The sequence below is a fragment of the Pinus tabuliformis genome, chromosome 2_1 (assembly GCF_031772625.1).
Source record: "Pinus tabuliformis cultivar Carrire ecotype Pingquan chromosome 2_1, CPIR1, whole genome shotgun sequence".
Classification (NCBI taxonomy): Eukaryota; Viridiplantae; Streptophyta; class Pinopsida; order Pinales; family Pinaceae; genus Pinus; species Pinus tabuliformis.
Genome location: NC_142299.1, coordinates 910,788,969 through 910,816,046, shown reverse-complemented (window position 1 = coordinate 910,816,046; position 27,078 = coordinate 910,788,969). Strand labels below are relative to the sequence as shown.

Genomic DNA, 27,078 nt, shown 5'->3' with positions numbered 1-27,078 from the left:
AAAAAAGATGGCGGTGATAGAAGATGGTACTTTTGCAGTAGCCTAGAGCAATCCTACTCTTAGAATCGCTGATAGCCCTTCCTAGTCCCATTGAACTATCCTTTTGGTCATTTGCTGGATATTAATAAAATTAATTATCTTATCTAAATGCCATCAGACCTGGCTTCTAGGCCTAATTCTCTATTTAATTATTATATTTTATTAACTCTAACTATCAAATATCATATATAGGGAAAGACAGCCTTTTTCCTTCACAGCTAGTTAAATACTTTGTATCTCCCTCAATCCCACCGCCACCTTAATCACTAGTGCATATTAATTACATATCTCTACATATCCACTTAAGATAAAAACACAAACCTTCAGGATTCACACCCACTCTCATTTGTGACAAACAACTTTTCTTTTTATTCTAGCACAGGAAGTGCAATCATCAAGTTTTGAACATAAGTCGTCATCATAACGAATGTTCCAACATTACCACAACACCATAACCTTATGAAGACAAAGGGATCATTAAGCTTCACAAACAATTTTAGATTTAAATCTTATGTACAGTTTGAAGAAAAAAGTTAGGCTAAAGGGGACGTTTCAACAATAATTGCCAATTATGCATTTCCAAACAGTTTTATAAAGCTGCTTAATGATAATAATGATGCCTCAACTATAAGTAAAAGGAGATACAGTGCCATGCCACAGCATTTATGTCCTTGCTTTCTTTGATGTACAGTCTAACACTGTAACAACCTCCCCTTGTATGTTCACCCTTTGTTAGTTATAAATAATATTATCAGACTTTCCAAACATTGTGGCCTCCTAATTTTCTTCAGAATCATTACAACCATAGACATCTCAAGTGTCAGTATAACTTTGATCCAATTTCTTATGCTATGAATCTTTGATTTTGCTTTCCTACAATACATCAATGGTACTCTCTAAAAACATGGCTCTACAAAACCTAGTGTGCATATAGGCTAAACAGTATTAAGAACAGATTTAGTTGAAATGATTGTTCCTACTGATCTACATGGTCTGTGGTGAACTAGACTTATGTCTCAGACATCGATTATTAAAATATAAGTTTATTAGCAGGAAATATACTTTGAGATGCAAAACGCAAACCTTTTTTGTAGAGATTTGCAAGCAACTCCTTAACACCAGAATCCTCAAATATTATGTTAACGGTCTGGTGCACTGCTTCCTGTAAACCAAAAGAAAAAGTTTTCAATCTCCGTACTTCAACCAAATAACAACAATTGGTAACAGCCAAACCATTTAAAGTTTTGATTGTCAACCAAAGTCAAACGGTCCTTTCTACATCTCAACAGTCCAAAAACTCAAACATCAAATTTGTTATATACTTCTTCAAACGAAACACTAACATGGTCAGAAAGATCCACAAAATTTGATACATGACCTTACGAAGTTTAAAATAACCAGAGACTGGAAATAAGAGATATGTCTAATGTAACATTACTTTTTTAGAAAATGATTTAACATACAACAACCAACAACAATTTTCCTTGTCCACAGTACCAACCAACAATGATTTGTTGAGAAACCAAGTGTAGTGTAGATTAACGCTTGATTCCTCTTCTTGATAATTACTTGTGAATATTAAATATCTTATTATTACTTCTTATGACTTCTTCATGAAGCAACTATACAAACGTTCAAAACATAAAGATCACAATGAGACAAATGACAGAAGAAATTAGGGCAAACGCCAGGGCAAAACCCACAAGGGGAAAACCCAACAATCATTCTCGAGTAGAATCAGATCAAAATGAGAAATATCCAAGACCAAAACTGCCACAAAGATACCAAGTCAAACTGTCCTCCAAGTCTCCTTTAATAGTCAAAGTTAACGCTGTTCAAACTCAAAATTTTGGCCCTGCAGTAGAGGACAAATTTCAGCCTGTAATTACCTCAGAAGTTTGGCCCTGTTTCACAGAAAAAATCATCACACGTGTGAGCTGAAGTAGGGTAGGAACTTTGATTCTCTTCCTCTGCTTTGACTGCCTTCTCTCTCTTTTGACTTGGGCCTTCTTCTTTGTTTAGGTGCAGAAGATACTTGATGATGTGATGATGAATGAGCTCTCCAAGAGGTTGAACTGTCTCTATAGATGTGCAGGAGGGTTGGAATAGGTGCCACTAGGCCGACTTGGTTATCTTGTGAGCTTATGACTCAAATAAAATTTAAATTATTTTTCATACAAATTTCCAAATGGGACATGACTCAAATAAATTTTCTTTTCACTCATAAGAAATTATTTTTGACTCCTTTTGACTCTCTAAGCATGAAGAACATGCTTTGACAAAAATATAATAAATACATCAATGATAAATTTATATTATGAAGATTGACTCTAGTTACAACTTCAACACTCCCTCTTAACTAGGGAGGTATTCATAATGACTCAATGGGATAGTCTCCCGACTCTCAAGTTGAAATATTCATGTAAGAAAGGGTCCAAATTGATAAGCATCGTCGATGATAACATCATCATAACCAGCATTGTCAAAATACCAAGGCCTTCACAAGTAAGCTCTATCTCTCCACTATATCAGAGCGCAATGTTGGGAGGCATTCAATAGGACACCACCACCTCTCTAAGGCACCTAGGTTCACCAAAGTATGTCCTCACAGGACCATTTCCTAATCCATTGTCATAATGCTTGACAAAAATAAATATCGGTTCCTTAGACCATTCTTATACCAAATCAATGTACTTCACTTATAGTTGTTAGTCCTATTCACAATACATGTCTCAAGAATGTCGGTCCATGATGCCTATCCAATCCACCATACTCCCTATCCGTGTTCATGTACTAGACTTACAGTTGTTAGTCTGTTGTAGCGACTGCAACAGCCTCCAAAATTTTGGCCTATGCTTAATTTCAGAGCCTTCCTTGGTCTTGTACATTGTTGTCGCAAACACTAAGACTCATTTCATGTATCTTTTTGGAGTGTTTTGGTCCAGTTTGTTACTTAGGCGAAATGTCATCTTTTCGCATGTGGTTTGTTGCATCAAGTGTAAAAGCTCATCCTAGTGATTTCAAGGGTCCATATTTGTGTTTATGAATTGTCCTAACCATATAAACACCTGTCACGATCGTCGTAAAGTGTATCTGTGGTGTCACACTTGTCGTAACTGGTCATAGAGCGGTCACACGCAAGAAAATGTATTGTTTATGGGTCATGGGTGATCTATGTTGTTGAGTCGTCAAGTATTCTAAGTGTTAGATCACATTCAAAGCTTTATCACTTCACACATCAATCTCACTGGTCTAACACTTAACCATTTTCGAAGAGGCTTCCCGACCCAGCAACTTGACCTCACCCGGCCTGCCTGGACTGCGCATTGCGTAGTTCCAGTCCTCTAGTTGTGACCTTGACCTTTAGTTCTGCGCAACGCGCAGATCCTGCCTCCCAGGACTGCTGCACTACGCAACTACTGAGCCCAAGACCCAGCGTGAACCTCCAAAATTGCGCAATCTTCTCAAATAGCCTAGCCTTAATTGCGCATTTCACAAACACAAGCCCCAACCTCTCTCCTTGAGCCTCTGAACTGCGCAATCCCACAGTCTCAGAGCTCAAGCTCTCCCCCCTGACTGTTGGAATTGCACAATGTGCAGTCATTGAGCCCCTCTCCCTAGCCTATCACTTGTCTCGAGCTCAGTTGATGGATCAGAATGCATCATCTTAGACTAGGGGGTTTTTCAGGTTGATGTCGTCTCGTCATGAGTGAATCGCAGATACATGTATCTTATCATACAATGGCGAGATGATGAAGAAGGGGATGAAGGAGGAGGACATGCAAAAGACATTCTTGTAGCTAAGCATGCAAGCTGATCTACCAAGGCAAAGCAAAGGGACACCAACTCACGACCACAACTCAAGACTTGAGATCATTGAAGATTCCTATCACCAAGCCACGAGGAGGTGGAAGACAAGAGCATTCTCAAGCAAACATCATTCACAGCAGCAGCAGTGGCTTGACATTGCCACATCATTCAAGCAGTTCATATCAGCAGTGCCATGTCATGTCTTGTCATGAGTTGTCATATGCCACATCATCATTGTGGACCATGTATATTGTATTCATTGTAAAGTGGAAGTCCAAAGGACACATATGTAATATGGAGAGTCATGTAAGATGAAAAGTCATAGGAAGTCAAACAATCATGAGGGTAGTCAAAGAGTCACAAGGAGGGGAAGCATCACCCCTTGGTTATATATACTCCCTCATTGTATGAGCAAAGGACTTTTCACCTTGGCTCCTCCCACAAGGCATTAGAGAGATAAGCTAGTTCTTTGAGGAGCAAGGAGTGGCTCCAATGTTCCACTACTGGAGCTAGTGATGTACATTGTAAACATGTGTCTTGGAACTTTTACTTAATGACAGAAGCCTTCAAGGCCAGCACGTTCTTCATGCATGGATTATGAATGTTTGTAAGACTATTTTGTGGATGTTTGTATTTCATGTTTTCTTTCACATGTGCTAAGATAGTTGAACTATTTCAGTTATTTTAGTACTTAACTTATTGAGAATGTGTTGTAATGGTTGTTATTGTTGTCCCATCCTTGTGGACTATTCTACAGGATATTAGACAGATCTTTCTTCATTTGTTGGTTGTAATGATTGTCGCATCCTTTGTGGACTATTCTGCTGGATGTTAGACGGATCCTTTTGGTTCATGTGTGTCTCTTCTTGGGTGGTACTACTACCTCTCACTTAGAGGCTCACTTTTCTCCCCTCTCTACAGTAGAAGAACCTTGACACATTTACAATTGAACACTCACCAGGCACACCTCCTCGCTTTTCGAAGATACCATTGCATCCCTCTCTCATGCTGACAGTTAGAGCCAAGGCATATCTTTGAGATATATGACAACCGGGCCGATATTCCGAATGGGGCTCCTACACCAAACGGTGTGAGGTCTAATTGGGACTTCACATCGAGGAGACCCCTTGGTTGATGGATTTCCAGCACCGTCAACATTGGCGCTAGAAGGAGGGCCAGATGACAAGTTGAGCCCGTTGAATCTGGTTTGAACCTCTTATCTAAAATGGCTCATACACAAATCTTACTCCCGAGGTGTTTCTCCAATTTTTCCCTTTATCAATTTTCAATCCCCGATGAGCCTCTCGATCACTTGTCCCAGTTAAAGTTTGATGGTGAGGATGGAACACCCATAACCGAGCACATTTATGATTTTCTTAAATTTTGTGAATCTTACGAAATCGATGATGATGATGATTTTCTTCCTCACCCTTGAAGGTCGTGTTAATCGATGGTGCCATACCTTGCCACCTACTTCCATCCATTCCCTTCATCAGTTCCTCGGGGAGCTCCATCAAGCCTTTGACAGGTATAATTACCGAGATGTTTGTAAAAGAATCAATCTCTTAAGAATGAAGCCTAATGAATCAGTTGAGGATTTTTCTGATCAATTCCTTCACCTTTGTTGTGAAATTTTTGAAGAAGACATGAATCAGGATTTCTTGAAACAAGAGTTTGAGCACTTGGTTCTTATCTCTTTACATGGCGAACCTAAACCCCCTAATTTTTCTACTCCCCCAACTCTTGTGAATCATGAGACACCTCTGATTTCGGAGGAGGAATCTACTACTCCTTTTGTGCCTTGTCCTCCTCCTTTTCCAGTCTCGATGTGGGTGCCTCCGTGTGATAACAATAAAGTTAAAAAATCTGCAAAAAATTCCTAATCCACCTTCTCATTCTTCTTCTATTCATGATTCAGATTCAATGGAGGAAATTCCAGAATGGCTCATGAAGCCTATGGTGAAGACTAACTCCTCCATTCCACAAGATGATCTCACTGTTCATAACTCTAGTCTGAATTCTTGTTATCCTCTCTCATCTACATGCCTTGACTCTTTGTACTGTGATCCCACGCTCAATCTACTCCACCAGCTGGTCTTTCACACTCTCTTGATTTTCGCGTTGCTAGTCCAAACTGCAATCAGGTACAAGGCAATCACTTTACACAGGCAGAGGAGCAAGAAGGTGAAGATGCTCTCAATATTTCTTATTTTTGTCAAGATCCTTCGTGTCAAGATTATGCGCTTCCATTCTTGGGTGATTGTCAATCTGCTAATCTTGGTAGTGAATCAAATGCAATCAATTCTTTCAATCAATCCGTAGCCTCAAGAAACAATCATTCCAACGATGATGACTTTGTTGATGTACGTGATCATGATTGCCCAAGTGCATCAGCTGATCTCTTGGCTTCTCATGAAGATTTTACTTTGGATCCAGAATCTGATTCAGTCAAAGAAGATGTGCTTATTGAAGCTTCCTCTTCATCTCACTATCCCTTGTGCTCTACCGTCTGCGATACATCTACTTGCGACAGGGGTGCTCCATGTTCTTCAAGTCCATCATCCGATGACTTAACTCCTCAATTGGCACAAGTTGTTGAGATTATCCATGATGCAAATGAAAACAATCAAATCTTTGAGTACTCTTCCCTTCCCTCGTCATCTCTTCACTTGCATGAAGGCAACACTTCAAATCGGCTCGCTCATGAAAATTCCTCGATTCGTTTATCTCTAAATTCGCAATCAGAAGAACCTTTCGACTTGAGTTATCGGGTTATTGAAATTGAAGAACCTGGTCAAACCAGTGACAAAGATGGTTGCCATCCAGTGAGCAATGGGCTTATTGAAACCGGTAATAGTAGCTACCCTCACACCATGCACAATCTGGTACAATCTTCAAAATGCAATTTTACAATTCTGGAAAGTTCCGGGACCTGCCAAGGGGTCGAAGCACTTGAACTTCCATTAATGGTTATGTTAGAATCTCGCGACTTCGGTAAGTCCCCCAAACTAAGTCAGATCTTATTTCTCTTGCGTGATCCTTCTCTTTGCATGGTTTCACTCGATGAAAATTTCTTCTTGAGAAATGTCTGGTACCTCGGATGTGATCTTTCAAATTTCCAAGATTTTACTTCCAACCAGATTCATGAATCTTTTTCAGTTCATTCATCTTCATGCAAATCTCTCCCAACAAACTCGGGTTTGGAATGTGTATCTCTCATAGAGTCATGGAATTGTGAAGTTGATCATTCCAAAGACCATCTTTGGCTAAAGGAATCATACCTATCAGGTTCATTTCATGATGAGCATCTCTTGGCTTTCCTTGTGAGTATCATATCACAAATCTTGCTCTTCATCGCACTGGAGATCCTCTTGAGTAATAATCAATGCATGAGTTATCACACGAATCAAGTTCTTCTCCATTCACCATGTCCTAACTGGTTTCATGTATTTGTTGTGCTGACATCCCTTCTAAATGCTTTTCATGATTACGATGCTTGCATATTTTATCACCAGTTACAGGAAAAGTGTGCCACATTTGGCTTGCAAGGAACTTGGTTCGATTGCTCAGAGAATTTGTAGAACTGTTCAAATTGATTTATCTTCCTTCATCACAAACTGGGAATCTGATGCTTTAATCAACTCATCTGATCATTATTCTGTCTTTGATGACTGTCATTCATGTTATCATTTTCCCACCAGTATATCCAATGGCAGTTGTTTTACATCCTTCGATCTTCATCGTTCAACATCTTACTATTTGGATTTTTGTCAAGCGGTTGAGGCACTTCAGTCTCTACTGATGGTTATGTCAGGTCCTTGCCGTCTCGACATGACTGCTGAATATGATCAGATATATTTTCCCTCACATGATTCTCGTTATAATCTCGTGCCTCTAATTGAAAATCCATCTTTTCAAATATTTCGAGGTTTTCAAGAGGATCATCATGTATTTTATGATCCAATCGCTGAATGGTTGGAGCAATCTTACTCAACAAGCTCCATTGCAATAAACGGTTTTTCCCTTTTCTCGTGCTTTCTAAGCAGGATGACACAGAAGAAGGTGCATTCGCAAGAAGTCTTCGAGGTTTGTCTGATTATGCTTTCCGTCGAAGAGGTAAGAATGTGGATTGGATGAAAGTAGTGGTTGTGACACATCTTTCTGCCCACAGGCAAGACCTTCAAATGTTTGTGCAAGTTATTCAAGTTTTTATCTTTTCTGTTGCACATTACTTTATATTTGTTTTAATTGTTCATATCTTTGTGGATGCAGGTCAGGAACAACTACAGTGGCTTCACTGGAAATTCCATTATACGTGACCCCAACCTCCTAGTTGTTAGTTTAGGAGTAGGATTAGTTGCACCTTAGTTTCCTTCTCTTGCACCCATCCCATGTTGTTCTCTTCAGTCTCTCTTGTCTTTTCTTACTTTCTCTTGCATTATGCTTTGGTTTAGCTTCTTTTGTTTGTCTTCTGATTTTGTTCCCTTGTTGTGTGTTGTCTTTCCTTTCGTTTTGTTTCTTTTGTTTTTGTTTCTTGTTGTTTGTCTCTTTTTGTTTTCATTGTGTGAATAAGTGTTATGTTTGGACATGTTGTGGCTTCTTAGTATGTGTGTGGCCGAACTATAAATAGTCTTGTGACACTTCAGCATTTGGCTAACCTTCTATCCGTCTTCCTTGTGTTGGTTACATCTTTTGGCCGATGAAGTTCCGACGGAAAATACGATCCGTCCGTAAGGAGAGTTTTGGTCCAACCATGAACCCATGTCTAGTCCGGAAACCTCATGCCTATACTCGGTTTTTCTGTTTTGGTGTTTTCAAGCTTATCCAACTAGTAGAAACAGAGAAGGTGAAAAATCTAAACGAGCAAACCTAAATCAAAGGTCTCTATATGCTTCTCTTAAGGAACAACCTCTTCTGCTCTCAACAGGTTGAGATCCCTCTTCCGCCCCAAAATAAATAAGTGTCAATGCACAGTTCACTTTAAATAAATAAATAAAGGTGAAAGAAGAGAAAGGCTTCTTGCACAAACAGGTGAAGCAAGAAACTCTGTCAGGGTACTATCCAGGCTCGTTGGCAGCAAAGCAATGTTTGTGTTTAGACCTCAAAACCTCCTCCAAGGCCTTCATTGACCCTTTTAACGGTCCTCTTTTTCTTGCATTGTCACTTGGCTTTATTCACTTGTTGTTCCAGCCTTATTAGCCAATACTTCAACCCTAATCCAGGGCTTGATCTTGCTTGAAACAACACAAAAACCTTTAGTTCTATTTTCAGTAGGAATTAGCCCAACGCATGCTTAGATTTCTCCCTAACTCGGCCAGCAGAATTTTCCTTATCTCGGCCCTGTCCAAGACGTTAATCGAGACACTCCTCGCTCTTGTTCTGCACTTAGATGGATTCCTTAAGGATTGCAGCAACTTGGTTCAAATCTCCTTTGGCACTAGTGTTGGATCTACCCTAAACTAAGGCTTATAAACTTCTGACATTCTTTTCTCCTTGAAGGTGTTCCATTGCTTGGATCTTGGTACATAACTTCTGTGGATCTCAACCTCCTACTAGGGTTTTTGTTGCAACTACAGAAAGACCCCAGATTTGGCCTCCAAACCAGACGTAACCTCCTTATCTGCCCCCAAAACCCCGACGCTAGTCCTCCGTTGTTTGCAACCTTATTCCAGCTTGGTGACAAGCCTTTTGATCCTTCAAAACAGTCACCCTTGGAGACTCAGCCTGCCCATCAAGAACTAGAACTCCTACGGCCTATACCTTGAGGTATTTTGCCCATCTTGTGCCCAGAATGAGCCTTCCAAACTCAGTCTACCTTCCTTTTTCCTACACCTTCGAGCTAAAGCAAACAGCCTCCATGCTTAGCCTTCCTTGAGACGAATGCATCTCTTCACTGCTAGAAATTTGTAGCCCTACTCGGCCCTCAAGCTATGGCTTCTTTTGGATTCCATCTCGGCCTCATCTTGTTCAAGCGAGCTCCTCTTCACTTGATGATCAGCGTTATGATAAGGCCTCTTCTTAAGTAGATTTCCCAAGCCTTCTTAGGAACCCTCTAGATGTGATGGGTTTGATCCTCTTTAGAATTACAAAATTTTAATTTTCTTTTCATTTTTCCTTTTAGAATTTTAAACCCCATTTGGGCCTAAAATCCCTTCACTTGGATCTTTTGCCCACAAAGTCCTTTTCTGACCAAAATTCTCACAAACCCCAATCTAGGCTTGTAGAATACCTCCCAAGCTATACTTTTCAAGAGAATCTAAAATTCTCCTTTTTCCATATGAAATCCAATGAGGTTGGAACTATTCTCAAACATCCCAAGTAAATTAATGGTAATGTTAAAAAATAAAGTAAAAGGTTACTTTAAAATTTTAATATTATAATTAATTGCATAGCATATTCTTAACACTACCATTAATTACACAGAATTAGTAGGGCCCTAAGGTTGAATATCAGGCTGCCCCACTCATTAGTTTTTGTTGTTTTAAAAATAATGTGTTTGGCTCACACATGCCACACAAGCATGTTGTACCACCCCGCATGTGTTGTATGGATGCTAAAACACAATGTACAAACACTAAAATGAGAGGTTTGGTGCCTAAAACGCATTTTAGCAAAGCTGAAACGTATTTCAAAAAACTGAAATGCATTTCAGCTGCATTTCAAGGTTTCCGTAACAAAAAATTGACTGGTACGGGGGCAGTCCCATGTTTCTTGCAACTTAGGTTGTCTATAACCACCCACAATGGGTGAGCCATAAATGACACTATAGACTAGTAAGTGGCCATTAAGTCAAGCTTAACCACAATTACATGAAGATTTGAAAGAAGATCCCAAAGAGGTGTTACTATTGTAAGCAAAGATGATATGTGTGTGATGTAGACAAATTTTAAGAAATACAATTATAATAGTCTATAGATAATATTTGAATCCTGATTTATTAATTATTATGTTGCATTGTTATGAAAAAGATTTTTAAACTTTAACGATTTATCATTTATGTTTCAAGTTTCGTATATTCTAATTTAAACATTTTAGTTTTTTAGGAGGTGTCCCCTATGTTGAAGACCCCAACATCCCCATGATGTTCCCTAAAATTTGAGGGTACTTCTAAATTGTGGGATGCATTTCTTGGCTATTGCAGCCCCACATCCCACGAACTTGGTGGAACATTGGATATTCCTATCTATGCAATCCAAAATTGAAAATTGTAATGACATCAAACAATAAGAACTGCTATGCCTATTAGGCTATTACTAAACACTGTTTTCCTTAAATGGGAAGAGAGTTCATTTTCAACGTCAAGACTAGTAGAGTCTTGAACCATCTCATTGTTACCAAGGCCTTAGAGGCTTAGCCATGTTGCTTCACTTTGTAATAGAGATTCATTGTTTAGTTTTTATTGCTTTTTGGTCCTTGAGATAACGTTTTTCCCCCTTCTATATATCTATGAATATTTTCTATTTATTTGTATTAGAGTTGCACCATGCAAACCCTTGGCCTATGTTGTAATTTATTTTACCTATCTTACTCATTTGTAGACATCTATGAAACCAGATTCGTCCCCCAGGCCCTACGTGTCCCGAATCCAGCAAATCAGACATAGTTCGGGTGGATTTGTGTTCGAAAATCGAGACATGTTGTGTCCGATCAGGCACTTCGAATCCGGAACGTGTCCTGATCAGGACACTTTGAATCTGTAAATCAAGAACTCAGGCAGCGTTATAAAGGCGTATTTCCCCATTCTATTTGCATGTTCACTTGTTTAGTTTGTTGTGGGTTTGTTATGGGTGTTTGGGAGCAAGGAGCAAAGGGTGTGGGAGCATTTTCAAAGAGATTCAAGCAACAGGTAAGTGTTAGAGCCTGTCAGATTTGATGATGGTGATACTACAAAGGGGTCATCCTACACACCAGCAGATGCAGAGATGACTTTGGATACAGAGGAGGACGATGCAGCAGAGGAGAGCAGTAGTGACCATGATGATGAGGACAGTGATGCTGATTTTGATGATGACTATGAGGATTGATGACTCATGAGTCATGAGCTACCTACTGCCTTGAGGCTTGTATACTTGTAGACTTGTAGTTGTAGTTGTTTTGTATTTTCTATTTCTATTTTCCATTGGCATTGCACTACCTATGTAAACAGTAACACATTTTGATTTTGATGACTTAATGAGAAAACTACAATATCTTTATCTTACTATCTTGTCTTTCTCCTAGTGGATCATTGATGAATTTTATATGTATTATAAATTTATAATTTACCATTTATCATTTATGTCACAATTGTATTCGTAATTTTGTATGCATAATGTTACTTTGTAAAACTTACATCTAGATGAAGATCTATGTTTGAATCAATGAATTTGTATCATGAATGAGAATTTATGTAAGAAATATCTAATTTTTAATATATATATATAACGTATCCAAACGTGTCTTGTTTTGGGGGGTCAACGTGTCTGTATCCGACACTCAAATCCCTGTATCCGTCGAATACCGAATCCCTATGTCAGGTAACTTAGGTAGACATTAACATCAATTTAAGTCAATTTTTGTTTCCCTAAGACCTTAGACATTGTATTTCCTTTTGTTTAATAACAACCCCCCTACACATTCACAGTGATAATATTTACACCTGTCTAGCATATTTCATTTCTTTCCCATGCCATTAACTACGATGAACAAAAATGCAATGCAACTGAAATGTTTGCTAATTGCTCACCTTTGCTACTTCAAGAAAGCCTTTGCAAGTATCTTCAAAATTAACCTGCACAATGAGATTTCACAAATCAGGTCCTAAAAACATGCATAGTAATGTTCTTATTTCTCTTCATAGAGAGCCTCAAATTAAATGGAAACATGTGAAAGACATAAAAGAGCTAGCAAAGGAAAATAAAACAAAAAAAATCGTTTCACAAAATTTCCTTTGTTTGAAACTATAGAATTTTCAAATGCTATTAATAACATTGAGAACAAGGTATTTGAGAATAATGTATTTTGCTGAAGTGATTACCAAGACTCATTAAAGATACATAAAAAGAAATGGAAGAATTCTCAGAACCAGTGTCATAATGGACAGTCTATCCCCATCACCAAATCTCGTCAACCTTCAATCAAATCTCGTCTGTTCTTCTTGCTCATACTGATTGTTCAACTTCAGTTCCAATTTGCAAATTTCTTTAGACAGTTCTTTATAATTAGCTGTCTTTTTCTTTTATTTTCATTTTTGCGTTAGTCTTTTTCTTTTATTTTCAGTTTATGTTAGAGTAGTTCAACACTACTTTGTCTTTCGTTGCAAGTCACACATCTATAGTTCCATGGTCTCTAAGTATTTATTAGTGAACATAAATATAATTCATCTCATTAATTTCGTCTTATCCTTCTCTATGATATATATTTATGACTACATGGGACGATAACAGGAATTTGTGAAAGTAAAAAAATGTAGATATCAAACACCTGCACCCACATCCAATAATGTGGAAATCCAACTTAGCCACCCCATGAACAGTAAGAATGCCTGTCATACTCTCTCCATTGCCAATCGTCCTCATAAAGTGTAATGACCTTGACCACTGTTTACTGCAATTTGTACGGTTTCTTTGCATGGCTGATTGTTTTTGGGTTTTATGAAGTTTGTATTGCTTTGTGGATTTTTTTTCTTGCAATTTTGCGTTGAATGCATAATTAATCACTCCAACACAACAGAACAAAATACTAGAACATACAGACAAACTGCTAATTGTTATTTGCAATCAAAGAACTGAGAAAAGATACGCCTGGGACAGTCTGAGATATGAAGCTGCCAGTCAGATCTAGAAGAAACACCACTCCCCCGATATTATTCACCCTTCCTTGATTAATTTGGAACATCCAAATGCAGGCATACGATATGTACTTGATTTTTGTTGCATTTGCATTACAACCTCAGCCACAGGTATGGTCGAACTTGCTTGTAAAGGGAATACTAACAGCAGCTGTCACGACTTTCTAAATATTGGAGACCAACTTCATTAAGAGATCTGACCCTCCTCCACATTCATGGACTCATAAACCTCAGATCTGCCTCCTCCTAAGTGTGCTGTCCATCCCAAGCAGGCTTTGCAGTCTTCTCTTTATGTTTATAGATTTAAGGTAGCATTGTAATGCCTCTGCGAAGACGAGCTGCACTCTGGTCTCCAGACAGCCATGAATTAGCAGGCAATTCATATATGGGTTGACTGTTACGGCCTCCAGGCAGCCACAAATCAGCAGGCTATACATTTATGGGAAGACTGTGATGATCCCCTTCTTCTGTGTACAAATTGGACTGTCACCACCATGGGCTCTTGTTGGGCTCACATGGAAGCGCCCAGTTTCTACTCATGTTCGCTTCTCCTTGATTCAGAACCTGACCTGCCTCCCAATGGCCTCCTGTCCTATCCTCAGTTGGCACAGCCTTCCTGATGTCAAAGACAGCCACAATTCCACCTTAGTAAAGCTGCTATCATCTCCTCAGTGGCTGCAGCCTACATGTACACTTTGGCAGCGCACACCAGGACTTGACTCTTCCCTTTCACGCACAAGTACACATGCGCTGCCCACTAGTCTCCGTCCTGTGCAGTTACAACCCTCAGATCAACAGCTCTGACCCCACTGTACTATTGAAATTTCTAAGTCTGACACGTCAAAAATTCCTACTGCATTATCTGGTTTATTTCACCTACTTGTTTATTCCATTAACAAGTTATTTATACATATAAATTCTGAAAATAAACACAAATGCAGCCTTAACTCATATATAGATCAGCAACTGAAATACTAGACAAACACACAAGGGCCACAATTATTTGTGGACAATAGTCCCCGGAAAAACCCAATGTGGGAAAACCGGTGCAGCAGTTCTGAGAGTTTTATTATCATGTAGATTTCTTGAGTACAACTAGGGTGCCAAACTGGCTCACCCAACAGAGATTTTACACAGCAGTAATACTTCTTCTCGGAGACAAATATTCAGCAAGTCTGCCCCACGAAAATCCTTTCGGCGCTTCTCCAAGGCTCTGTGTCAGCCCTGCTAGCCTTAATGTAGCTCTAGAACCCTTTGCGTCAGGCTTCTACCTCTCTACGTCACCTCTCTGGCCTTTTGTGTCACCCACGCAAGCCCCTCAGCCTCTGTGCAGTCTCTAGCTACCTCTGCGTGGCTCCTATTGCCTCTGCGTAGCTCTGGTTGCCTTTGCATCATCCTCTTCAGTCACTGCGCTGACCCTCAAGCACTATCTTTGCCTCTCTACTATGTACTCACTGCCCCTCGCTACAATAGATCACTAATTCGAATTTTCTCAGCAAGCCCCGCTCCAGAAAATTGAACTAACTGATAAATTTTGGTGTATCTCCAACTAACCCTCAAGCCTCCACTTATACTTTTCCCGTTGAGTCTTCAACGGCCGAGATTAAGTCTCTAATCAACGGATAAGATTAGATTTAGCTTGATCCATTTCATTTAGAACATTCTCACCCAGTTTTATATTAATACCCATTAATATTTTAATTTTCCTACATTTAGACTTAGGAACCCCATTAAAAATATTAATTATTTTAATTTCTCTCTAACCGGGTGGAATTTACCCAAACCATTTCTAGGACTTGGAGATCTCATGTGCCTTAGCCTCTCCACCAATTTTCATGTCTAGAGCACATTTGATGGTACCACAAATCAACACCCCCTCCTAGCGAGGAATGTGCTCTAGTAATGCTCCACCACTGAGCATCACACCGATCCTTCCGCACTGGTACCTGTGCTGATGCTTGGCCTGCTGCCTAACATCCATTGCACTGCTGCTTCCTGTACTGATGCCCATGGCTATGCCACTGCCACTGCTACATCTGTGCTACAGCTCCCTCTTAACATGCTGCATCATGCTGCCTATAGCACTACCACAACTAACTGTTGCACTGCAACTCAGTTACCGAGAAATAAGTAACTGATCTACCCAAATACTGACATCCTTGTCAGCCTGGAAGCCTCCTAATCCTGAAGCTACCTCTACTGCTTCCTGTGCTCCCTCTGCTGCCTCTGCGCTGCTGCAAACACCTATGTGCCTCTCGCACTGCTGCAACCCCCTCTCTGCCTCTCGCACTGCTCCAAACACCTCTGTGCCTCTTGCACTGCTACAACCTCCTCTGCACTCTACATAGCTCTGCACTCTAGCACTGCCTTGTCACTCCATCACATCTTGCTCCACCTAATATCCGTCATCCTGTTATTGTCATTCAAGGCTCCCATAACCGGATATGATCCAAGAGTTTGGGTACCTCAAGGATCCTGTCCCTCATCTTCTGTAGTCCTACTGACTACAGCTCGATGTCACCCCACCTCTTCTCTAGAGGTGCATGAGCACTCATGGCACAGTCTTCATCAGTCTCGACTTCTTTCTCCGCCTTAGTCGTTGTCGCCTTGGAGTCAGAAGCCTCTCCCTTATTCTTCTTCCCGGGACATTGGGGTGCATAATGACCCAACTCCCTACAATGGAAGCACTTCACCTTGGAGATATCCTTCTTCTTCATCTACCAGAGCTGCATCCTCCTCCTCTTTCTTGATTCGACCTCCTTTGCTGCTACTCCCTGCCTTGGTCAACCATCTGATCTCTTATTGGCGAAGAGCTTCCCACATCTCTTCCCATCCTAGAAGAGTAGCTCTGCCCAAAATGCCTTAGACAAATGTCTCCCACTCCTCGGAGACTACATTCAGGGCAGTCCTCACCATGAACTCCTGATCCGGTGTGGCCCCTATGGAAGTAAGTTGGTCCCGAATCTCCTACAATCTGAGGAGGTATAGATCTATCTGCTCCCCCTTCTACATCTAATACGACCACAGTTGATTCTCTAATAGCATCTTCCGTTGCACGGAAGTGCCCTGATACAATGTCGTCAAAGTATCCCACATCTCCTTTGCCATGTTCTTTTCGGCAATATGTGGTACGACATGATCCTTGACCCCATCAAGGATTATGCACTTTGCCCTCGCCATTGCATCCTCATACTTCTCATTATCAGCTGGGTCTACTGGGATAGCCACGGTTCTCAAGGCGAAGCCCTTGATGCGATGTCTATCCAGGACTGACAGGATCCTGGCCTTCTAGATGACAAAGTTGGAAGCCTCGTCCAACCTGTCCTGATCCCTCGATCTATTCACTACCATTTCTGCTCCTCTTCTAGACTCCCTCTAAGATTCGACTTCCCTCCTGGAAATCTCCCTCTAAGTCGTGATTTCCCTGCTGGAAATCTTCCCACCAACTGTCAAACCGCTCCTCTCCAATCCTCTTTGCAACTGCAACTTGGATCTAGATTTCTTGGCTAGAAATCCGTCAAGGCAGCAACTCCCTCTACCTTGGTTCTGTCCCGTTAGGTACTGTTCTGCTCCAACAGAACCAACACCCCACCAACTCCACAATCTTCCCACAGCTCCTTAGGCCCCGACAACTACAGAAATTGAGCCTTCCAGCTCTGCGCAATCCCGGCAAAGGCTTAATCACTCCTCTGGCCAACTAAGTCAAGCCTACCTGGCTGATTAGGATGACGTGGCTCTTCATGAGCCTCTTATGCCTCTCTTTGCCTCTGTGCTAGCGCTCTCTCTAGCTCGAAATGATGACGCACGCCCTCTGCGTCACTCCTTCTCTATTGCCTTTTGCTTAGGAGCAGCTCTGTCTCTCGGGATAGCTACTACCGTGCAAATTTCCGATATTGTTGGTGCCTTCAGTCCTTCTATGATCTGCAATGCTCTAATACCATGTTGAAAATTCTAAAGTCTGACACGTCAGAAATTCCTACTGCATTATCTGCTTTATTTTACCTACTTGTTTATTCCATTAACAAGTTATTTATACATATAAATTCTGAAAATAAACACAAATGCAGCCTTAACTCATATACAGATTAGCAACTGAAATACTAGACAAACACACAAGGGGCATCGTTATTTTTGGACAATCGTCCTCGGAAAAACCAAATGCGGGAAAACTGGTGCAACAATTCTTTGGGTTTTATTATTATGTAGATTTCTTGAGTACAACTAGGGTGCCAAACTTGCTCACCCAACAAATATTTTACATGGCAGTAATACCTCTTCTCAGAGACAGATATCCAGCAAGTGTGCCCCACGAAAATCTTTCTGGCGCTTCTCCAAGGCTCTATGTCAGCCCTACTAGCCTCAGCGTAGCTCTAGAAGCCTCTGCGTTAGCCTTCTGCCTCTCGGCATCAACTCTCTGGCCTTCTGCATCACCCACGCAGGCCCCTCAGCCTCTGCGCAGTCTCTAGCTGCCTCTGCGTGCATCTCGCTACCTCTACGTAGCTTTGTCTGCCTCTGCATCAGCCTCTTCAGTCACTGCGCTGACCCTCAGTCACTATCTCTGCCTCTCTGTATGTTCTCACTGCCCCTTGCTGCAACAGATCACTAGTTCGAATTTTCTCAGCAAGCCCAGCTCCAGAAAATCGAACTAACTGATCAATCTTGGTGTATCTCCAACTGATCATCAAACCTCCTCTTATACTTTTCCTGTTGAATCTTCAACGGCTGATATTAAGTCTCTAATCAATGGCTAAGATTAGATTTGGCTTGATCCATGTCATTTAGAACATTCTCTCCCAGTTTTATATTAATACCCATTAATATTTTAATTTTCCTACATTTAAACTTAGGAACCCCATTAAAAATATTAATTATTTTAATATCTCTCTAACCAGTGGAATTTCCCCAAACCATTTCTGGGCCTTGGAGATTTCATGTGCCTTAGCCTCTCCACCAATTTTCATGGCTAGAGCACATCCGATGCTACCACAAATCAACATATACAGTCATGCAACTTGTGTTAACCAGGTCATCTCTCCTTGAACAATGGCATGGAGATCAACCTTTCCTTCATGATCAGCTCATGTTATCTTAGCAACCCTTGTTTCCTATATATGATGCTTTCTCCTCAACAAATATGCGCACATAGTCTGCCACGAATCCACTGTAGTGCTCTCAACCTCTATCTCAGCACGATCAGCCTATCATATTATTAGCGGACCACGACAATATTGATTCTACCCCCAACAATCTCACTCGCCACCCAAATTGCTCCTGTACATGCTGGCAATCACCAGTGGCATGATCCACTACCAAAGGACCCCCAGCAAACACAGATAATCACCCACGATATTATAATCTTGCACTTGGTTGCTTAAATAGCCCTGAGTAGGCAAGTCGATGCCCACAAGTAGCTTGATCTCTTGTCTATGTGCACTAACAACCAAATAGTGGAGATCAGGTCCCTTCTTGAGCATTGGTGGGATTGCAGGCAGCAACCAACTCGTGCAACTATGCACTAACTCATAATGGGGGGAAATACGCATCTACCAACACGTATTGCTCCTGTCACCATCAACAAGAACCACCAATCTTGCAGTTTGAATCCATTTGATATGAAATAGGTCTTTGATAATAGGGAAATTCGGCTAGAATGAAATATCTGTATGATCCTTCCTTCTATCCTGCTAAAATGGGCAATCATCCACCAAAACTAGATTTTCCTCTAGTTGTTTTCGTCCGAGGAAGAGATGAGATGCTACACTCTCCAATCCGACCTCCAAAAAGACAAACACATAATGATAGAATGAAGCTTGTTGCACCCATTTTGTCACAAGTCCAAGGAAGCAATGGTACAAAATTTTTCAAAGATCGAAATCATCAACCAACCAATTCTTATATCATTGTAAACCCAATTTCTGCAAATTGCAATATAAATAATGCTAGTACAATTGTTTAATTATGTAACAACATAGGTAAGCCTCTGATTTTGGCGAGGAATTTCATCCTACGAGGTTTTTCTAACCTCACCACATTATGTATGTTTCTAAACACGGATAATCAGCAGAGTTTCTCCTCCAGCTTAAACCCCAAAGCTAGGGTGGAATTTATTGACAAAGTCTCAGGTGAGTCCTAGTGTTATATTGAGTCTATTGTAAAAGTGATTTAGGAATAATTTAAGCTATTTGGCTAAATTATTTTATTACAAATCACTTGGTCTACTAGATCATATTATGTCGTAGAACTGGGTAAATATTATGAGGGTCTATAACGAACGGGTATTGCCCCTTTCAGGGTTTAAATTTTAATTATCTGATGTAAAAATATTTTAGTGGATGGTCCCTCGCAATCAAACACCATGCCTAAAGTATTTGAGGGTGGAAAAATAATTAATCCCCTCTTGTGTCAATTAATTAATTTTTCTGACAAAAATAGAATTAAATCCTAAGCCCAAAATTTAATTAATTTAGAGTCAAAAAATAAATTCTAGAGAAATTAATTTCTCCAAGAGAAAAATGACCAAAAAAATTTGTGGGTCGAAAGAAAGTTAATTTTTGGAGGTCCCCCACCAAGGCAATAATCGATATTTTAAGAAAAATTGAGCCCTTGGACCTTGGTGGTTAAGTAAAAGTCAATTTTTTGAATAAATTAATCCAAAATATTTATTTTTCGACTAATAAAAAATGGTTTTTAAGAGAACTTTGACACTTCCTCAAAAATAAATATTTTCGGCGGCGGAGGTTAAAAGATGATCAAGTATTTATCAACGGTTGAGATTATTTTGACGGGAATCAAGCCAACTAGCCATTATTCTCCACTTGGAGGATTTATCTACAAATTAAAAGCCATTTTGCTTCTCAAGTCATGATGAAATTTCTGACTTTGGTCTACATAATTTTGTAACGATGGTATTGATCCATTGATCGTTTGAAATATCATAATAAAAGACTTTGGGGCTTAGTTCATGGTGTTCTTTGTCTGATGATCTGCGCTATGTATTGGTTATGTGCCTTCTTATATTGTGCTTAAAATTTTATAAGCCTGTTTATTCATTAGATCGTGATAAAAACATTCTATTGGTAAATTTTGGGTCTATCTTAGGTGATCTGAATCACCATGTCTAACAAGTTTGCTCGAAGAAATATATAGAGCTTGCAAGTATACCAACAGTTAGAAGAGTTAGGCGAAATTTGCGCCAAAATTCCAAGATCAACATTTGGCCAATTCCTTTGTGGGTTATTGTGGGTTATTGGTAGATAGGTCGGGGTTAATTTCCCAGAATTTTCTGAGCGCTGGAGGAGGCTCTAATGACTATTATATGCAGCCAACAGTGCAATTTTCACTGGAATAGAGCAGAGTTTGTTGGGGAATCCATATTGCATGTTAGAGCAGTTGATTTCATCACTTGGATATTGTTAGCTTGCCTTGAGCAAGCCCAGGTGCATGCTTTCTTATTTTACCTTTGTACTCGACAATTATATTAATAAAATGGCTCAACACAGCACAGTTTATGGAGACTTTTGGTTGTCCGTTGTGCTGTAAATTTTTGTATATGTTTTTACTATGTTTGCTTGTTTATCATTGTGAATTTCCATTAGGAATATTACAGTGGTATCAGAGCATGATTTTGGCCAGTTGTGGGTCTAAATCACACAAATGCTCAAGTGTTATTGTGGACTAGAATTCCAGAGGCTAAAACACTAGTCCCACATTATTCTCCAAATTGAACTTATGCCCAAAAATGTCTCAGTAGGAGAAATTTGAAAATGTTATTAGGAGCATCGAGAGACTGGCAGGGCTTCTCGAAGAGTGGTTGTCAGCAAAGGCAGCAAGAAGAAATAGTAGTTGTCAACCTACAAATGAAGAAAATAAGAGGAACATGATTGTTGAACGAAACGCTAGTAGTAATACTACAGAGACGAAGATGGGAGGCGGAGGTAGTGACGTGATGAGAGAGAACATACCCCTAGAGGAGGGAGTACATCTAGATACGATTTAGCCAGTTGAGAATGAGGCTAATGGCGCGCAGGAGGAGCACGAGGATACACCTAGTGTGACGTGGGAGTCACCCCTATCGGAGTTTCCTTTGGTAGCCCCAGTAGACAGATTGGAGGAGACAATTGAGCACACATCCATTGATGAGGCATCCCGGTCTATGACAAAGATTCAGAACGGAAACCACCTACAGTTGACTGATGAGCATGTCTTGCATGTTAGATTTTCTATGGAGGAGTAGTTGGAGGCTCATGTCAAGCCCATGATGGAGAAAGATGTGCAACCATCCTTTGGTCTAGCCATTGATGAGGGGCAAGATAGAGACCACACATTGGGATTCCTGCACAGTTCGCGTCAGAGGCGCACTGACAAGATCTACAGTGTCATTAGCGCACCTCTACAAATTGGATTGAGATAGGCACAGTTGTCTAGACATATCAGAGGGGATGACCAGGTTAGCAGCACTATTGGGTCACCTTTGCCCATTGGAGAGAGGGCGACAGAGCTACCTAGTTAGATCTCATGTGTGGACCAGGATAGAGGGATGAGACAATCGGAGTTTCACAAGGTGCAACATCCACATGTCAAGGTTGTTCTACGTGCGGGAGTTTGTGCACTCGAACCCGCTCTTGGGGTTGGATGGCAAGAGATTCTGAGTTGGTACCTAGTGGAGTGGACTAGACTGATGGAGATGGTCATAGTCTGGAGTAAAGCTCAATGGGAGCTCTTAGACACCGAGGGCACTGGAGACCTAGGTTAGCAATGGGATCCTGGTGGAGCTCCCTATCCGATATCAGACATGCGGGATGGCTATGGCATTGATGAGGTAGTCGACCCAATGACTGAGCACATACATTCCCTAGGGGAATTCCAATCAGCATTAGCAGACAGGCGGTTTGAGAGTAAGCTCCATGGATTGTATTGGCATGTTGGTTGTGCATGGGATCGCAAGATGATTAGCATTCTCTAGCAGGAGTTGTTGGGAGGAGGTGGCATGGGTAGGCCACTGGACCAAGCATTGTGTGGAGGCCATGTTCCCCCATTGGGGTATTGGGAACAGGAGTCACCGAGGATCCCCTGCAGAAAACTGCGTCCCACCAGAAACCCCTATTCGCTGAAGCTACTGCTGTGTTGCTCCCTCTGCCGCTAACAGATTTCGATCTAGAAATCCTACCTCTCTATCAACTCACTCAGAGAGAGATTTACCACAAAAAGATTGTCATCATGGCCTGAACTGCACAATCCGTTTGGGGATTTGATTTGTTGCCTATGTAGGAATTTCGAACTCCCTTCCTCCTTCAACGTTGGGCTCTTCCATCTCTGTTCTCTTGTTTCACATGTTGCTCCGATACCATGTGAAAATTTGTCCAACTCGAATCACCACTGCAAGCACTGATTAAGTTCCTTCTATTTGTTAATTACTGAACAAATTATTTACTATTCCCTACAATAAACACCGAAACTAATACACTGTAGTCTTCACCAATTAAATTATAAGAGGAAACAAGAAACTGAGCAAAAAATAAATACACAACACATTACACCGTTATTTTTGGACAAAAGTCCATGGAAAAACCCAATAAGGGAAAACTGGTGCATTAGCTGAGGGTTTTATTATTAAGCAGTAGTAATTCGAACTACAATTCATTGGATGCCTAACTAACTATCCGATACAGAGAGAAATTGGGAAAAAAAAAGAGTGAGATGATCTCACCCTATCACTGGAAAAACCGGCTCTGATCTTGCTGGAAATGAGCCTTTGCATCCCTTCTGCGTCAGCCTCTGTGCGGAACTGGGTCAACCCCACGCAATTTGTGTGTCACCTCTACTGGGACTGCGCTGGCCCCCCTCCTAATCCTCTGTTAGCTGGAAAATTCAACTCTCAGCCCCCTGTCTCACACCCTGGCTCTCGGCTTCTGAAACTCGATTTCCTCAGCAGGAATTCGATCTCCCTCTCAAGCTCTGCGATGCCACAACGTTGCTCTGCGTGGCCCAGCGCCAGCCTCTCTGAACATAATTCTGCCCTCTCTTTCTTGTACTCTCCGGCCTGGGAAAAACTTCCTTCCGAATACTATCACTGCCCCTCACTGCAAAAGATCACTTCGAATTACTCTTTTGGCAACGGTTGTGCCTCAAAAATTCGATCTTCTAATCTCCACTTGATGTGTTCTCCAAGTGCCCTTGATGCCTCTTCTTATATATTTATGTTGGACAACCAATGGCCCAAATTAACTTCTAATAATGGCTTAGATAATTTTGGCTTGATCCTCGTCTTCTTCTAGAAGTTTCACCCACAGTTAGATTAATACCCTTTAATTATTTTAATTTCCTAAGTTTAGAATTAGGATCCCATTAAAAATAATTAATTATTTTAATAAAACTGTCTCCAGGTGGAATTTCCCAAAACAATTTCTAGGTATTGGAGAATACATGTCTCTAAGCCTCCCTGCAAATTTTGAGATTTAGAGCACATCCGATGCTACCAGAAATCAACAAGGTTTCCATCCAAGGAATATATGAGATGCTACACTCTCCAATCTTATCTCCAAAAAGGCAAATGCATAATGATATAGTGAAGCTGATTTCCCATTTTAAAACTCCCTTTCCTTTTTCCCCCTCTTTTCCAAAATTCAAATTACTTTTTCTGCTCATTTTGATTTTTAAGTGACTCCTAAAGTTTTTCACTTTTCTCAACATCACTTTGTAATGTCTCTTAATAAAGGTCACTTTAGCGCCATTGACATTAAATAATTACTTTATTCCTTCGTATTTTCCACCACCTTACGCAACGCTCAAAAATGGGGACATTAAGCAAAGGATGAGCAAATGTGGTTCCATTTGGACAAAATTTTGATAGGCAATCTTCGATAGAGGAACTTCTGTCATTGACAATTTACACAAGGAATCAAATCTTTCCAGCTTCAATTGGAAAGTTTATTGAGGACGGCAAATCAAAAGCAACTCAAAACGATAGTTTCTTAAAAGAATCTTAAACACACCCACAATGCATGGCCCATTGAGAATTTAAGCACTATATTTAGACTATATGGTCAGTTCATCTCTACAAAAGCAAGAAGCCATTTTCCTACTTTTGCATTAATTTATCATCAGGAAGTTCTTGAAGCAATCAACTAGTAGAAACGAAAAATATGCTTCTCAGATACACACAAAGTTGCTTTGACAAAAAAATTTAATTTAAATAATCTAATAGATGATGAAGCAAACAATATCTACAATCATCTCTTGATACAATTTAAATTGTGTTGACACATTTCGAGAAGGAAGAGCTAAAATTGAACTTACCAAAAAAAGTCATGATATTGAAATTTCGCAATACAAAAAAAGAATGAAAAATATAGAAATCAATGTATCAAATTTAGAGACCTGTTCAGCATAGTAAGGAGTCAAGGCTTCCATCGTGCTGCTACTCAGATCCATTGCTAGATCATAACAACGCAGATTGTTGTTTACCTAGTTTGCACAAACAAAGTCACACCATAATAAAAAAAACAAAAAGTTTGACCTATACTACAGCTGTAATTTGATTATAGCCCTTATAGGGATTGGTCTATCTTAAATAAACCCTACCATTGCACATAATGATTCCAACCCAATTTCTGCAACTGGCTCCTCAAGACTTTGCCTCTCAGCTGCCTGAAAATCTACCATTACCTGAAAAGAGTAAAAAATTTAGATACATATTTTCCCGGGGGAACCAAATTGGTGCAGCTGCGAGAAAAAGCTAAGCCTAAATATGAATCTGCATATTGAACAAATTATAATCCATTATTAAAACTTTACAAACCAATATCGCCATAACTATGAACCTCAAAAACTAAAAGATGGCATGTCTGTCCAACTAAGCAATACTAGCCAGAATCTTTATATTCAGTACTTGCACTCCAACTCAATACAAATCCCTAGAGCAGGATTTCAATATTATTCATAGTGATGAAAAATATGCTAATAGCTATAGCTACAAGGAAATGTAAAGTGAACCAAAACTACACCATGTTAGTTATTTATCATGCCCCTGCACACAAGATTAAGTTCCAAAGAATAGAGAGATGTTGGAATGTAATCAGAACTCAGTAATAAGCTTCCTAATCTAAATCCGCAGTCCAGGTCAGCAACCTGTTGCTGAAAGAAGCCCTGTGCATATAGCCCATGGTCCTATTCTCTACCAAATATGTAGGTTGCAATCCCATTCTGCTATTGTCGCAAGTGGCAGTTCCAGTTTGCACAAAAGTTTTATTTCCCAGAAGGCCACTATCCAAGTTGGCAATCTAGTTCCAAATATACAAGATGTTGCCTAATTGCTGTGCAATAAATTCAGGCTTCCACCCTCAAGCTGCAATAAATGTAGGTCCCAGCCAAGATGTGCAGGTTGTTGTGGTAAACTTATAAACCTCCCTAAGTAATTGAAGTGTGTTGCAACTTGCAACAAAGAGGCATTGTTTACATATAGTCATATTTCAGCCACAAGTACACAATAATACAAGGACCCAAGAACAGTGCAACGAGTGCTCATGCATCTCAAGATATAATGAGATAAGCTAGTATATATAGTAGCTTTTTTAGCTCTAGACACTGTTACCCACTAAAAAGTGGGCAACTCATAGGAGAAATGTTTCTCATTGCACAGTCAGCAGCCATATTGATCAGCACATGACATGATGCCATACACCCTGAACATATTGCTCTGGTCAGATTTCTCCCATCCGGCATTCCTTCACAAAGGAAAGTGGGTCATCCATTGCTAGGTACTTTAACCATTTTGTATTCATACACTTTTACTTAGTTTTGGAGGCATACCAATATAAATCAAGGGGTGATCAGGATGATTGACCAATCTAGATTGTATTCTTGTTCCCTCACTTCACCTAGGAGGTTAGTCTTTGACTCTAGTCTAGTGCAAACTCCTCTAAGGCCTTAAGGTCATAGGAAGGACACTATTGTGCAGGTTCTGATTGAAGTGGCATGCCCATGATATTCCACGCTTACCACATTCTATCATTTCTCCAGTACATATCCATTCTTTGGGCTTGTGGTCATTCGTCATGGGGATTGGCACCTTCTCATCCTCATCCTTGAGTTTGGGCCAAAATACTTTGCCCTAGAGATTAATGAAGCTAAAAGAAAGATTAAAAAAGAAAAAGAAAACCACAATTAAGGAAGAAGATAAAATGCAAAAATGGTTGGGACAATAATTAGCGCGCGCGAAAAGCCTAGCATGAGCTCTCACCCCCTCGTTAGCCATCACCCAATTCCTAGAGAATTTGATGCTCCATCAATAAAGAGGAACCTTGTATTGTCCCAACCCTAATGAGTGACAGATTGTCTCATCATTAAGAGATAATAAATGTTAAATCTCTCAAATGCAAACTTGGGCTCCTAAGCTATACACC

The 27,078-nt window shown here is 40.2% G+C and overlaps 1 protein-coding gene across 1 annotated transcript in view; it reads right to left on the bottom strand.

Annotated features, from left to right (window-relative positions):
- LOC149203602 (exocyst complex component SEC6-like) overlaps positions 1-27,078 on the bottom strand; it is a 456,452-nt gene that overhangs the window by 62,464 nt on the left and 366,910 nt on the right. The window contains exons 17-20 of the mRNA XM_089403504.1: positions 25,259-25,342; positions 25,055-25,141; positions 12,575-12,619; positions 1,123-1,201 (exon numbers count right to left, since the gene is read on the bottom strand). Coding sequence (XP_089259630.1) covers positions 1,123-1,201; positions 12,575-12,619; positions 25,055-25,141; positions 25,259-25,342 — 295 coding nt within the window. The remainder of the gene's footprint in view (positions 1-1,122; positions 1,202-12,574; positions 12,620-25,054; positions 25,142-25,258; positions 25,343-27,078) is intronic.